At 41.4% G+C, this 14,695-nt stretch overlaps 3 protein-coding genes across 8 annotated transcripts in view; 2 read left to right on the forward strand and 1 right to left on the reverse strand.

Annotated features, from left to right (window-relative positions):
- The window catches only part of LOC119895086 (aspartyl/asparaginyl beta-hydroxylase-like), a 41,622-nt gene extending 36,302 nt beyond the window's left edge, over positions 1–5,320 (reverse strand). Inside the window, exons 1-2 of one of the 5 annotated variants that reach the window (XM_038708043.1) lie at positions 305–770; positions 160–225 (exon numbers count right to left, since the gene is read on the reverse strand). In XM_038708043.1, coding sequence (XP_038563971.1) covers positions 160–225; positions 305–470 — 232 coding nt within the window. In that variant the 5' untranslated portion in view covers positions 471–770. Of the gene's footprint in view, positions 1–159; positions 226–304; positions 771–5,112 lie in introns of those variants that run through there. The other 4 variants (XM_038707955.1, XM_038708119.1, XM_038708286.1 and 1 more) reach the window with 4 other exon arrangements.
- Positions 1–14,695, forward strand: part of LOC119893815 (NACHT, LRR and PYD domains-containing protein 12-like) — a 636,326-nt gene that overhangs the window by 332,405 nt on the left and 289,226 nt on the right. The gene's annotated exons all lie outside the window — the stretch shown is intronic.
- Positions 8,599–14,695, forward strand: part of LOC119896424 (sodium channel protein type 4 subunit alpha-like) — a 212,026-nt gene continuing 205,929 nt past the window's right edge. Inside the window, 1 exon segment of the mRNA XM_038709856.1 lies at positions 8,599–9,306. The gene's annotated coding sequence lies outside the window, so the exon portion shown is untranslated.

Below are 14,695 nucleotides of genomic sequence, written 5' to 3' on the forward strand. Positions count from 1 at the left end.
AGGTCAAATTAAACTAATCAATAAAAACCACAACAAACCAAACTGTCAAGCTAAAAAACCAAACCACACCTACAGACATGCAGCAGTGTATCTTCGAGCTCTACTCCTCATGAACACATCCACGAACCATGCCAAACCAAGCTCACGCGCCTTTCCTACCTGTCTCCTCTACGACAGGCTGCACTTCCTCCTTCGTCTGAGGGACCTCCTCCTCGTTAAAGCTTCCTAATCAGGCCAAACCAGGCCAGATAAGAACCAAACCCAAACCAAACCAGGTCAAACCTAATTTGTACAACAATCCTACCTGTCTCCTGGGCCACAGACTCCGCCTCCTCCTGTATCAGCGGCTCCGCCTCCCCCTCATACACCTCCTCTTCAGTGTACACCTCCTCCTCCTCCTCTTCCTCGGTATGGACATCCTCTACAGGAGCTGAGGAGGAGGAGGTACCATAGTGGCGATAGCGCTGCATTGGCCGTCTCAGGTCTCAGACAGACCCAGAAACTGGACCAGATATACCCTAGTGACCAGACATGCACAGTGCGCTGCACACTACACACCAAATATTTATTTTAGGATATAAAGAGATGGACCTGAGAAGTACCAGACAAAAGTAAACGATTTAAAACAAAGTCCTTAGAAAGAAAACAAGTAAAAATCAATGAGATAAAAACTATCCGAAAGAACAAATATTCCAAATTATTTGATCGTCAGGCAAACAGAAAAGCAGTGAGCTGGGAGAATGACTGAAAGTGACTGAGCTAAGCAGGAGAAAGAAAGAGCTCCTCCTCTTCTTCTTCTTCTACTACAGTCTACTGGCCATCCAGAACCTGATCCACACTATTATTAGAGCTGACAAACACAGGGACAGGGGGTGGGGGGTGCCAGAGAGGACAGAATAGCCCACCAAATAACCTTGACACTTGTTTGTTCACACACACACATACGTTTGTTCCTCTATCCCTGTGGGGACATCTTGTTAACATAACACCTAACCTTAACCTAACTGTAACCTGAACTCTAAAACCAAGTCTTAACCTTCAAACAGCATCTCTACCCGTCCCCATCGATAAGTGTGCATTCGGGTTGTTCGTAACACCCTCTCAGCTCTGGGCTCTGTGTGAAATTTTCACTGGACCGCAGCAGACTACGACCTCACAATGTTTAACACCAGTGAATCATTACCAGAGAGAGGTTTTATTGAAAACACCAGTACATGATCATACCAAAAAAATATTAAACTTTTAGTTGAACAAGTTACCACTTTCTGTCTGAGTTGCCTACTTACTTTAGAGCTGAAGCAATTAATCGACTGCTAAAAGATCACTCTGAAACTATCCTGATGAAGTCATTTTTAAAGTTAAGTTGCCAAACATTTGCTGGTTCAAGTTTCTCAGTTGTGATGATTTACTGTTTTTCATTTTCTTGAGTCAATGTAAACTGTTTGAAGATGTCACCTTGGGTTCGGGCAAACATCTTTAATGTGTCAACCTTTAGCATAAACATTAATGCACAATATTTACCTGCATCCACTAATTACTAAAATCAGAAATTATATAATTTAAAAAAAGTGTTTGACTAAGACAGAGCACACTATTTTCAGGCAAATATTCTCTGTTGCACCTTATTCCTGCTTTAACAGTTATTTACTTTAACTACACTGAACAAAATTATAAACGCAACACTTTTGTTTTTACCCCCATTCATCATGAGCTGAACTCAAAGATCTAAGACTTTCTCTATGTACACAAAAGGGCCATTTCTCTCAAATATTGTTCACCAATCTGTCAAAATCTGTCTTAGTGAGCACTTCTCCTTTGCCAAGATTATCCATCCACCTCACAGGTGTGGCATATCAAGATGCTGATCAGACATCATGGGTATCGCACTGGCCACAATAGAAGGCCACTCTAAAATGTGCAGTTCCATCACACAGCACAAAGCCACAGATGTCGCAAGTTTTGAGGGAGTGTGCAGTTGGCATGCTGACAGTAGGAATGTCCACCAGAGCTGTTGCCTGTGAATTAAATGTTCATTACTCCGCCATAAGCCGTCTCCAAAGGTGTTTTAGAGAATTTGGCAGTACATCCAACCGGCCTCACAACCGCAGACCATGTGTAACCACACCAGCCCAGGACCTCCACATCCAGCATCTTCACCTCTAAGATCGTCTGAGATCAGCCACACGGAGAGCTGCTGCAACAATCGGTTTGCATAACCTAAGAATTTCAGCACAAGCTGTCAGGAACCGTCTCAGGGAAGCTCATCTCGACCTGACTGCAACTTCGCACAGCCATTGAAGAGCAGTGGACCAACTGTCCACAGGCCACAGTCAACAACCTGATCAATGCGAATGAGATGTGTTGGTGGTCACACCAGATGCTGGTTTCCAGACCCCCCAATACATTGAAACTGCACATTTTGGAGTGGCCTTCTATTGTGGCCAGTGCGATACCCATGTTGTCTGATCAGCATCTTGATATGCCACACCTGTGAGGTGGATGGATAATCTTGGCAAAGAGAAGTGCTCACTAACACAGATTTTGACAGATTGGTGAACAATATTTGAGAGAAATGGCCCTTTTGTGTACATAGAGAAAGTCTTAGATGTTTGAGTTCAGCTCATGATGAATGGGGGCAAAAACAAAAGTTTTGCGATAATAATTTTGTTCAGTGTAACAAACTTGGCAAAAATGGTGCAGTGTAAAATGCCTTTTGTGGTAAAGACGAAGCCGGTTTCAACACAGCAAGTTTCACTTTTACAAAACTACTTGAAGCAGCTTGAAGGGGCAGCGTAAGCAGTCAGAAATAAGATGATGCTCTCTCCTGCTGTGTATTGCACGTTAAAAAACAACAACCTGGCTCTCTGTGTTTGCAGTAGATGCACCTGCTGTTGTAATTTGCATTTCCATATACACTGAAGGTGGATCAGAGCAGAGGTTATTTGCATTTCTGTCTCCGCCTTTACAAACCGTGAATGCGAAGCAAATCCATTATTAGCACTGGGTCTAATAGAGTTGGGTATAAATTAGTTTTTGTGTAATGTGTAAGTGTAAATGTCATAATTTAATTACATTAGGATAGTGTCCATATAACACAGCACATCTGTGAGCATCACAGGAATAAGTGCAGTGACAACAAGTAAAATTAAAGCTGCAAGCAGCATTGGGCGGGCCCTCGCATGTGTAGCGCGTCGAGGTGTGAGGCAAACGCCTTGCAGATTCTGGGGCTTATGTTAATCATCACTTTCTGTGTCCCCTTTATGGCGCTGTAATCAAGCATGTAAACTTTGGTGCAGATGTGAGCATGTACACTGAAGTTGAAACAACTTCCTCTTTCATGGCAAATCATTGATTTTGGTTTCACAAAAACTCACCCTTTGTACAACTTTTAATCGTCAAAGGCTTTAAAATAGACAGGGGAAATCTGAAGTCAGTCAGACTAATTCTGTAGGAGGAGTTAGTTAAAGTATGGAGTGTGTAAAAAATCCTAACAAACACATAAAATTCAAAATGGTCACTTCCTGTTGTGTTTAGGACATTGCTCCAAGAGGCTCTTTTGTACATCTGGACATGATATATGTGCCACAAAAATGTCTTGCATGTAAGTAAAACGTGCAGCTGAAGATGATACGTCCAACTGCTAAGAGTTGTACATTACAGCGTAAAATGTATCATTTCCTGTTGCCAGCAGGTGGCGCTATGACTTCGAGTGAATATTGGCATATGGATGATTCAGATCAGGACTATTGTTATACTTATCAAATGTGGTGCAGATGTGATTACGTGTACTGAAGTTATAAAAACTTCCGGTTTCATGGCAAATCACCAATTTTCGGTAACACGCCACGGGCAAGCTGGTCGACTTGTAATAACCATTTGAATAACTTTTAATCATCAATGGGTTTAGAGTGCACAGCGAAAATTTGAAGTTGATTGGACTAAATCCCTAGGAGGAGTTTGTTAAGGTACAAAGTGTAAATTGCCACAGAAATTTCGTACACATAGGTGAAACTTAGTCCGGGGGCTGCTCTGTAGGGGGCGCTAGCGAGCCATTTTGCCAAACCCATAAAATACGAAATTATTCGCCGCTGTGCAAAGTTTGGTTAGCATGCTTAGGCCCCCAAAATTCAGGTTACTTTGCAGAAAAAAATAAGAACAAAATCCCCTTGCAGGTTCGTGTTCGGGCCCTAATAAGGTCACTGAACTCAAACTACAACAGACATAAATATAACAACAAAAATATATTTTTGCCAGTTGTATTGATAAATGATAATGATAAAGTGATGATTATAAAACCTTAAAAGGTTTATAAATATGTAAATAAGGTGAGTGAAGTGTGTTTATCTGAGTTTGTTGTCGACTCCATCCCTGGACCTGGTAAAACATCACCTACAGACTGATGTCTTTCAAAAAGTGTAAGCTAATGTTAGCGGGCTATCACTGGGTTATCGCTAGGTTAGTTTAGCATCATTAACAGGGCCACTGTCAGGCAGGCCAGTGGTCACACAGAGCATCCCTCGATAACCATTAGCTAGATCGGATAGTTCTCTTTATTGTGGATATTTTGACATATACCAAAAACACTGCTAAACTGGCTTGTAGCTATCTATCTACTCTTGCATCGCGAGAACGTTAAACCAGATTCTGTTGAAATTCTGCCAGTTAAATATGCTTTTGTTTAGTGGCAGAGCGAACACCATAGAAAATACGAATTAGGACAATCCCATAAACGTATACACAACAGCAGTCAGTTCGGCATTGGTAAAATACACCAAATGTGTTTGCTTTCATGACATCTTGTGTTTTCCTCTTGGTAACGCTGCTTCTAGCCGTGCAGAGGGACGCACTTTTTTCCTGAAGAAGACCGTGGGAACTACGAGAGATTTAACAGTGAAATCTGTAGTTTGCGTTGCACAGTGTGTCGGTATGTTAGCCGCATTGAAGAATGTACGTAAACGATTCTTAAAACATCTTCCGTTTTGTTCTAGCGCATGCACATATTTGCCGATCGGGAAAACAACTTAAAATAGCAGAATATGAAATGGAAATATGTACAGAACAGACAGAGGCGCGTCCAGGGCTCAAGGAATCTAGCGAGGAAAGGGTACTGACCTTTTCTGGAGTGGGTTTTGGAATTTTTTCTCTGGGTCATTGCTTCGTAAAATCCCTAATGCTGTTTTTCTGTTGTGCAGCTGCGAACTAACGACCTAATTTATCTGTAATTACGATAAAAATGTGAACAAAGCAGACGCTCCTTGTTGCTTTATGTTCTCTCCGCTCTGCGACTTCACCAAAAATCACGTCCTCACTTGGATACCAGCATAGCCAAAGTCCATGGTAACCGTGATTGACTTTATGTTTGGCCAATCAGAGGCCCTGAATCTGCTCGAGGGCGGAACCAAAGGCGGGTTTTCGTGATTTTGGACCAATCAGGTTGCGGTACAGCTTCCGTGTCTCGTCCATCTCTTTGGAAAGGAGCAAAAACGTGGCAGAGGAGGAAGAGGATTTTTAAACATCTGGGGCGGAGAGCAGCCGTGACTGAGGGACAAATAGTGACTTTAAACTTTATAGGTATAGCTCAGGCCTAAAGGCTAATGTAGGCTAAATTACAGAATTAGTAGCAAAACAGCTGACTTTGCATTTACTTCTTTTCCAATATCTTCTCCCTTCCATTATGATATTTAAGGATATTTATGATCAGTTATCATCATCATCAGGTTTTATCACTGTAATGGGCTACTGAATAAAGCTCCACAGGCTTTTGCCTGTTTGGTATATTAATCCCATATTGGACCTGTTGTAGTATTTTAAGGTGCATTTATTATTTTCCACATGTATATTCGTGTATGTAGGCTATCTATGTATGCAGCCCTTGAAACAAATATATTTCAAGGCTGCTTTACAATGTTGCTTTCAATTAACAACAGTGACATTTACAAGAATAAGAATTTAGAAATGTTTGAAAAGATATCGTTGACTCAAGAGATCTAAACTCAACTTTAAATAGGACGTTTTCTTGGTTGCATGTGGTGCAGTCGTTGTTTTACCCTGCAGAGGGCGCTGTAGTATAACATTTGGCAGACCTGGAACCGTGAAGCAGAAAAATGAACAGTTCCTCCTCTGTCAGGCTGAATTTGTTAGGTATATCATCACTCTTATATACTGAAATTTACAGTTTCCTCCTGCAAGGAAAGTCAGATTGAGTCGTCATTCCTCAGATTAATTTATTTGCTTTGCAGCCACAGAGCAGACAGCAGATACATGTTTCAGCATCTAAAAAGCTAAACAAAAACAGCAAACATATTCAATGTCTTAACAGGAAGCATGTATAAAAGCATCTTTAAAATAAAAAAAAAAAGACAACATGACCATGCAAAATAAACTAACAGAGGTCAGAAGTAGCAGTGGGAATAAAACATGTGACCTTCTTTTCAAATGGTCTTAACTGTATAGAAACTTCATCTTAAATTAACCTGAGTTACCTGGAGATTAATTAATTAAATGAGTTGTTTATGAAATTCTGTCTGTCTGTCTGTCTTTAGTATAATAAGTAACAGGAAAAACTTCCCTTAGGAGTTTTGCATGTAATCCAAACAACCACAAAATTTAATAAAAAGGCTGATTGGCTAAATAACAATACCAAAATGGACCTGAAACTAAATTGTTTCAGAAATTTTGACGTTTAAACTTATTTAGTAACTGTTAAAAATGAATGAATGCTTATTGGAGCCAACCAGACTCCAGCACTGTGAGGACTAATTTAATGTAATTATGAATCACCTTAAAGTAAACTATTATTTGCAGAGCGTCATGGAAAAATTTACACAGGGACTTTAAAACTAGAACGTTTCAATGGTGAAAGGAAATTTCACACACCAGAAGCTTTTCTGTCAGTCAGACAGATTTCCATGTTTGACATCTTTTTTTTTCTCACAGAATTACTGAGCAGTCGGTGTTTCCTCAACAGGGAAGGAAAATCCCATTGAGCCGCATTCAGAGCATCATGTGACACCATGACTCTCAGATGAACAGGACGCATCGTCACACAAACTCTTGACGTCTTATCACCAAATCTATACTGAACAAACCAACAAAGAAATAAAATAACGCAATGGCAGCTGGATCGTTTGGGGTTTGAGATATTTGGAAAAGAACGTGAACATTTTGGACCAGACTAGTAAGAAAAACTGTCGTCAGCATTGCGGTTTTGCTGCTGTTGTCAGTTTGAGTTTATATTGAAGCTTTGAATCAGACTGACAGGTGTCCAGGCTTCTACAGCACACACACAAACACACTTAAGGCATGTGCACACGTATATACATGACGTCTTTACAAAACACACTAAACATACCCACAGTTTACTGATGAAGATCATGTGTCACATACCAGCCATGACCCATGAATTAACCCCTCAGCAGACACACACGCACACACAGCCTTGTGGTACTATCTTTGTTGGGACCTGTCATTGACATAATGCGTTCCCTGACCCTAACCTTAACCTAATTCTAACCCTAAAACCAGGTCCTAACCCTCATACAGCCCTTTAAACTTGAGGGCTCCAGCAGTTTGGTCCCCACAAATCTGTCAGACCTCACAAGTAAAGTGGAGTCCTGCTCTTTGGAACCCACAAATATAGAAAAACAAGCGCCCACACACACACACACACAGATATTCTGTCAGCTGAGAGATGCCTCGTAAAATCTCATTAAGATGTGACCAAAAGTATGTGGACACTTGAACTTGACAGATGAACATGAGATTCTGATACAGTGTTCATTAATGTGCTGTTTTAACAGCCTCCCCTCTTCTGGTTTCAGTCTTGCTTCCATTCAGACTGATGTTGGTGATCAGGTCTGGCTCTTAGTCCGCGCCCTACTTCATATAAAGGTGTTGGGATGAGTTTGAGGTCAAGACTGTGCAGAACGGTCAAGTTCTTCCACACCAAACTGGAGAAACAGTTTCTTTATAGAGCTGCTTTGTTCTCATCATGTTCAAACAGGAAATGGACTAACACACAAAGCTGTTGTGGCATTAGGATTTCCTTTCACTGGAAGTTAAGGGGGCAAACTCAGGAGAAAAATAAACGGATCGGTTGTCCACATACTTTTGGCCATATAGTTTATATCAATAAAAGTTTGGTTACTGTTATACTGTTACCTTATGATGAAAAACGTCATGAAATATCAGTGTGCTTCAGTATTAACAGCCTGAGAGCAGACATACTGCTTTACAGTGAATTAAAGGAGATCAATGCAATGCATGTCAGCTGTTGACCTTACAGCAACAATGTGTGTGTGACAGTAATCATAATAACAAAATCTTTACTCATGCAGTAGCCTATACCCTATAATGTAAGTCTATACCCGGTGTGTGTGTATGTGTGTGTGTGTGTTTTCTGTTTTTCATGTGCCCCGTGCGGGTGCGTGTGGAGGTGCCTGTGTGCATAAACATGTGTGTCCTCGGTCGCCACAGCGCGAGACAAACGGGAGTTAGGGCGTATCCTCGCGATACTCCTCATATCTCTCTCTCTCTCTCTCTCTCTCTCTCTCTCTCTCTCTCCATGTCCAGGGGGCGATCAAGCGGCGGGGATGATGGGAGTATTGGCCGGTCAGACCCTACCAGCCTACCCGACCAACCGGCGCACCGAAAAGCAGCAAAACACTCCGGTCTGACAGCAAAACTTCCCACTTTCTCCAAAAGAAAAAAATAAAAGCAACAGCTGGAGCCGCGAGGTGGACTTTTATTTTGGAGGCGTGTGCTCTTCTTGTTAATTATCACACCTGACAAGGATAAGAATAAATTAAACATCTCTTTTCCCTGAGGTGCAGGAGTGTGTTTTTTTCCGGAATTAAGGGCTGAATAAAAGAAAGATGAAGCCGCTCCCGGAGGATTAAAGCGGCTGAAGTTGTGAAGATGCCGGAGGAAGCGGAGCAGACGGAGTGAAGCAGCCCGGTGCGCACTTTCCGCTCCCGCTGGACTGAAGCGCTACAGTCCGCTCCCCTGCCGCTGCTGGAGGGGCACTTCTGCGCTCCTGCCTCTCCTCGTTAATTTCATCATCTTTATCGCTCTGCTTGGATTAAAAAAACAAGCTTTATCTTCTTCTTCTTCTTCTTCTCCAAGAGTTTTTTCACTCCAAACACTTTTCTTTTCTTGTGCTGCGCGGAGTTTTTGTGCTCATGGATCGGCCACTTTGCGCCTCCTCTCCGGATGGGATTTGGCAGCTGTGAGCGGGGCGCGGTGGAGCGGTGATGGTGTCAAACGAGATTAAAAAAACCCGCAGTTTTTAACGCAGGAGTTTCACATGTGAGTACATGCGTTTCTTTGTTATTGTCTTGAAAGGTTTGGAATAACCGTGATGTCACTGTGGGGTGAACTCCGACCTTTTAGAGCCAGTTGATCCTGACAAGGCAAAACACCTGCGACAGAGTGAAAATCACTTCTGTCAACGAGATATATTTAATTTCTTAATTTCTTACCCACAACAGAATCTGACATCAAATGTAGGCATGTTTGCAGTGAATATGGGGATTAAACCAATTTTGAAATATGTTAAAACTCATATTTCTGCACACATCCTATAAAGGAGAGCAGTAAACCAAAGTCAATTATGGAAATAACCCATTTCCACATATAAACTCTACTGTCACGTAGTTTAACTCTTCATGCTGCTGATGGTTTTTGACCACACACACTGTGGTTCTGGATGACGCAGACTCTGCTTTTTCCAGAAAACAAGCACTTTAAAGTAAAAATCAGACCGGTTCACTCTTCTCTCAGTCCCTGTTTTGAGCTACTTTTTCGCCCTCCAGAGACTCCCGTTTCCCTCTGTTCCTATGCAACCCCGCTCCTTATCAGCCGTGCCGAGCCGAGCTGTGCCACCACTTTCCATTAATTAACCGTGTCTGTTGATGTAAGAGGAGATACATTTGGGGCTGCTGGCTGCCGCTGGTTGACATATTTTGACCTGTTTGCTTAACAGTAATATTCGGAGAGTATTTCAATAATGTTTCCTCTGAGACTTGAAGTGCGTCATTGGTACTCAATAGAAGCCTTTTTAGTACTTTTATTATATTTTATTCTTTATATTACAGTAAATCTGTGATTACATTGCTATAATATTCAAAATATCTATAACTTTAAAGGACCTAAAGGAATTGGATCCTCCCTATCTCTATAATGTTCGTGTTTAATGCTACAACATTCCTATGATATTCATGATTTTGGTGGTTGGCTACTTTATTATAATAATAAAGTGACCTCTTAGTATAATAACCTACTGTACAGGCCTATCATATATAATTGTTAATGTCTTATGATATCACTATAATATTTGTATTTTATGGAGCCTAGCTGTGTTTCTGGTGGACTTCTTGTGCTCTGATGCCTTTTATCTCCTATGATATCTCTATAATATTCCTTTAGTGTTCCTATATTAAATGGCATTTGAAGTGCATGTTTAGCGGTGAACAACACATTTACAGCACTGAAAATACTCTATGTGTCATCTGTGCTTTTATTCTAATGGTGTGCTGTGTGTGGTTGGTTTGCTGGATTTGGATTTTCCCAACAAGCTGCATCAAATGAAACTTTTGGTCACAATGTTTTGTCAGTTCCAGGGACTGTTAATGCAGAAATATTAAGATTTTTGTTGATTTATTCAGGATGCAAATGGTTTTGATTTGAATTTTTCCTGTTAGTGAGGATGTTGAGAAAAGAAGAGAGAGCTGAAACTCAAAAACAGAATTTCAGTCAGACCTGCAGCTGTGTTCATTGGAGTTGCCTGACGACCTTTGACCTTCCGCCTTCTGGATGAATCTGTCACACATACTGACCTGACTACCACAGATTACTTCCCAGTACACAGTGTGCAGCCCAATCAGTTGTGACTTCTTTTACAGGCAGTTCATCAGAAACCAAACAACCTTCACATGATAAAAGCCCATAAAATTGCAGACGGAATTATTATATGATTGAAAATAGAAACACTAACAAAAACAAACAGTATTAAATGTTTTATCTTCATTTTCTCATGTACATGTAATTCCTCAAAATACATTCATGTTTTGGATTACGGTAAAAAACTTGCATGTTAACCCAAAACTCTGCATCAACATTTTTTCTAAATAAAAAGCAAAATGATTTGAGTTTAACATATTTAAACTTTGATAAATTAATTTAAAAGATTGACATGAGAAAACACCCCACAGCGGCTGCATGTCAATCTCAGGCTGTGCTGACCCTCCAACCCCCCACCTCACTGAAGTGTCCTTGACTTGGGACGGCAGTCCTGTAGCTCATGTCATGACCTTCAGCCCTTCCCTTTGGTGGGAGTACTAACAAGAATTTATCGGTTTAGAAATCCAGTACTCATGTGGGTTTTTTTTGAAGGCTGCGTTAACCTCTGCCTGCCTCACCTGCAGAAACTCCACAGGGCAGGTGAGTAGGTGACATGGTGGGAAGGGAGGAAAGAAAGGAAGGTACAGTATGTGAGAGGGGAGATTGTTGGGTGATTGATAGCAAGTTAGGACAGCATGATAGGACACAAGGTAGGAAGGACGGGAGGTAAATCAGAAAAATAAATGTAGGTAGGAAAAAAGAAAGTCTGGCAGGAATAGGCAACAGTGTTGTGATGATGCTTCACCTGCTGCAGCATCCTTGACCCTATCATTCTATTGGCTATTCACTGGTGTGTTTACTGCCATGAGAGTCTGTGTCAGCTTCCTCAGAGGGTTTCTATCCAACAAAAAAAACAAAGACTTAAATGTGGTGAAGGACGTCTAAAAGAAAGAGCCACCACTCACTGTAAAATATCTGGCGGCACCTTTATCCTGAGACAAGTTTGAGGTGTAAAGGAAGTGAGCATTCTTTGCAAGGTATATAAATAACCAAGCTCATCAGAAAAACAGCCGTGTAGGTCGATTCTGCAGCAGCTTATTACGACTGATATTTTTGTTTATTGTTAGGTTGCGACCTCTAGACGGGGGCAAAAGAGGAAGAGAGTGGAAAGAGCGGGAAAGTCCGCCTAAGAAGGTGGCTGGGGTGAATAGATGGTTCAAACAAGCTGTCACCCAGAAGACTGAGATTTCAATCAAGTCAACACTGACTTATTTAAAGTTTCAAGTTAAATAATGTCAAGTAGGTAATTTACCTAATGTGACATAAGTCATCTGGTTTAGTTACTTAACGTACTTATTTGAACCTAAACCATGTAGTTTTGTTACCTAAATCTAACCAAACTGAGGCTGTTTCACAACATTTACCATGTGACGTACTTAAAGTCCGGTACGTTCCAACAGTCATACATGTCATTTTGGGAGTCACTGACAATAGACCTATTTTGTTGTTTAGGTATGAGGACGTGTTGCAAAATCTGGACTATTGGACACATTTCTAACATTTAGTCATGGGCAGCCAAGGATTCCTTAATAATGCAAGATTCTTGGACATATTCATGTGGTCTTTTGAGTGAAAAATTGTGGCACATTTGATCATATCGCTGTGTATTTTCAGTCAAGGTCGTGCAGCATTGTCCCATTTGAAAACACCGTGAAACAAAATGTATATTTTCCAAGTTCTAATCCTGTTCCCTCTGAAGTATGTATGTTTATGAGTATTTTATGTCAGAATCTCTCTTAAGTATACAGATGTTTCAGGTCAAGTCAGGTGAAGCTACAAAACTGTATGAAATCAAATGGTATTTTTGGTGATTAGCTAATCGCGCCCATCATATAAAAACAACACTTGACAGTGAGCTAGTTGCTTAGTAGAAGGTGTTTGTTTGGATTTCAGCTGGTAAACCTGGAGAATGTGGCTGAAGTCAGATTTATCCGTTTAACTCTCGTCCTCCTCCTGATCTGTACGGTGGAGGCCAACAGTCCTTATGGAAGCTAAAGATGCTCTAAACTGCATTTCATTGTAAAAAAGGCAGCTTAACAGCAGCTGACCTCCAGAGGCTGAAGATCTCGCCTCACTGCAATGATGTAAAGGTGTACTCGGAGTGTGCCAGTACACTTTGACATCGTTGATGGGTGTGGCTGCAGGTTAACAATCATTTGATCACTCAGATTGAATGAAACAATGATTCTCAGTGTGCGTCGTCATGGTTCAAACTCTGCAGTAGCTGCTGTGTCAACACCTCAACACCGCTCAGCTTTAGCCCTACAACAGGTGTCCCAGTGCTGCACCGCCTGCCTCGCATGCATTACATTTGTGTGTGTGTGTGTGTGTGTGTGTGTGTGTGTGAGTCTACGTGAGCCCACGGGTGTTCAAACCCGTATTTGGTGTGTTTGTGTGACTGTGTAGGTGATAAAGCGTGTGTGTGCCTGGATGCGTCTCAGAGTTCGTTTCTGTGTGTGTGTGTTGGAGCTGAAAAGCCCCACTCGGTGTTGTGCTGTTTGTTCAGTGTTGGAGCAGCAGGCCTGACCTTTCCTGTGCCGGGCGCTGAGACAACACGAGCTGCTGTTTGACAGACGAGTCAGCGCCGTGGCTCTCTGTTCTGACATCAGTCCTGCAGGCTGAAACCAGCTTCCTGCTTATTATCTTCAACCTTTGTGCAGTAAAAGCGCTGTATGAAACCCGAGAGCAGTTCTATAGCTTTTATCATGGAGCTCGAAAACCCTCCTGAGCCCTCACAATCCACCTCTCAGCGTTTGCTTTGCATTCATTTCTTTTTTTGTGTGTTTTCATGGCCATTAACTCCCATGAAAGACACAAACGTCCATGTCGCATACTGTGAAATGTGAAAGGCCCATTTCTCAGAACATTACAAAGAATCAAATGGTGTGGAGCGTTGACCGAAGCTTGTGACCAGAACATTATTGTTCCTTTTGACCACAAGAACTAATAAACCTTTCCAGGGAACCGATAAACCTTTCTAAGAGCTCAGACACATCACCTGCGTTTCGATGATCCAAGGTTTAAATTTAGCTCCTCCTCCAGAGAGTTCCTGCTCTGGAGGAGGAGCCTGTTGAGAAACAAGAGAGCTGAAACTTCACTGTATTTTAATGCTGTTACATTTCATACATGTTCCTGTTACGTACTAAAGAACAAAAATGACATGAAAACACTCACAGATTGTTGCTTTGTTGTAGACAGGCAAAAGAGGAATCAGCAAAAAGGGGGACTTCTAGTTCCGAAATTAAGTTTACGACCACAGCAGCTCAAGATCAGAAAACGGTTTTAATTTGAATATGCATCCTGTTGAAGTGTCGCTCTAGAGGACGTGGACCAACAGCAAACTATGTTGTTTAATTTGCAGGACAAATATGAGACTCCAACCCAACATGAGACCCAGACTATATATTGTTGCTTTTCTTTTTTCCATTATTCACAGTTAGTTCAGCAACATATTCGCTATGCTCGGCCTCCTTCACTCTTAACACTACGCATCATGTATCTACTTGCAACATGTGACACACAATCGTGCAGACAGCTTGACCAATCAGAGAGAAAAAGGAGAAATCTCTTACATTTGAAAATAACGACCCTGAAGGATTTTTCCAATAAAAAAAGCCCAGTCCCATTTTTAAACGACATACTTTGTCTACCACTACGTCGAGGAAGGACAATTGAAACATTCAATCTTGCAAGGTTTCTTGTTAGATTGAAGTAGAAGAAGATCCTTGAAGAAGAGTCTTTTGTGTTCTTCATCCTGTATGGTCTCTTTCTGATAACCGTATCAGGAAAGGGTTTC

This window comes from Micropterus salmoides, unplaced genomic scaffold (genome assembly GCF_014851395.1).
Source record: "Micropterus salmoides isolate LMB-PRFRI ecotype aquatic unplaced genomic scaffold, ASM1485139v1 Ms_hic_scaffold_1, whole genome shotgun sequence".
NCBI lineage: Eukaryota > Metazoa > Chordata > Actinopteri > Centrarchiformes > Centrarchidae > Micropterus > Micropterus salmoides.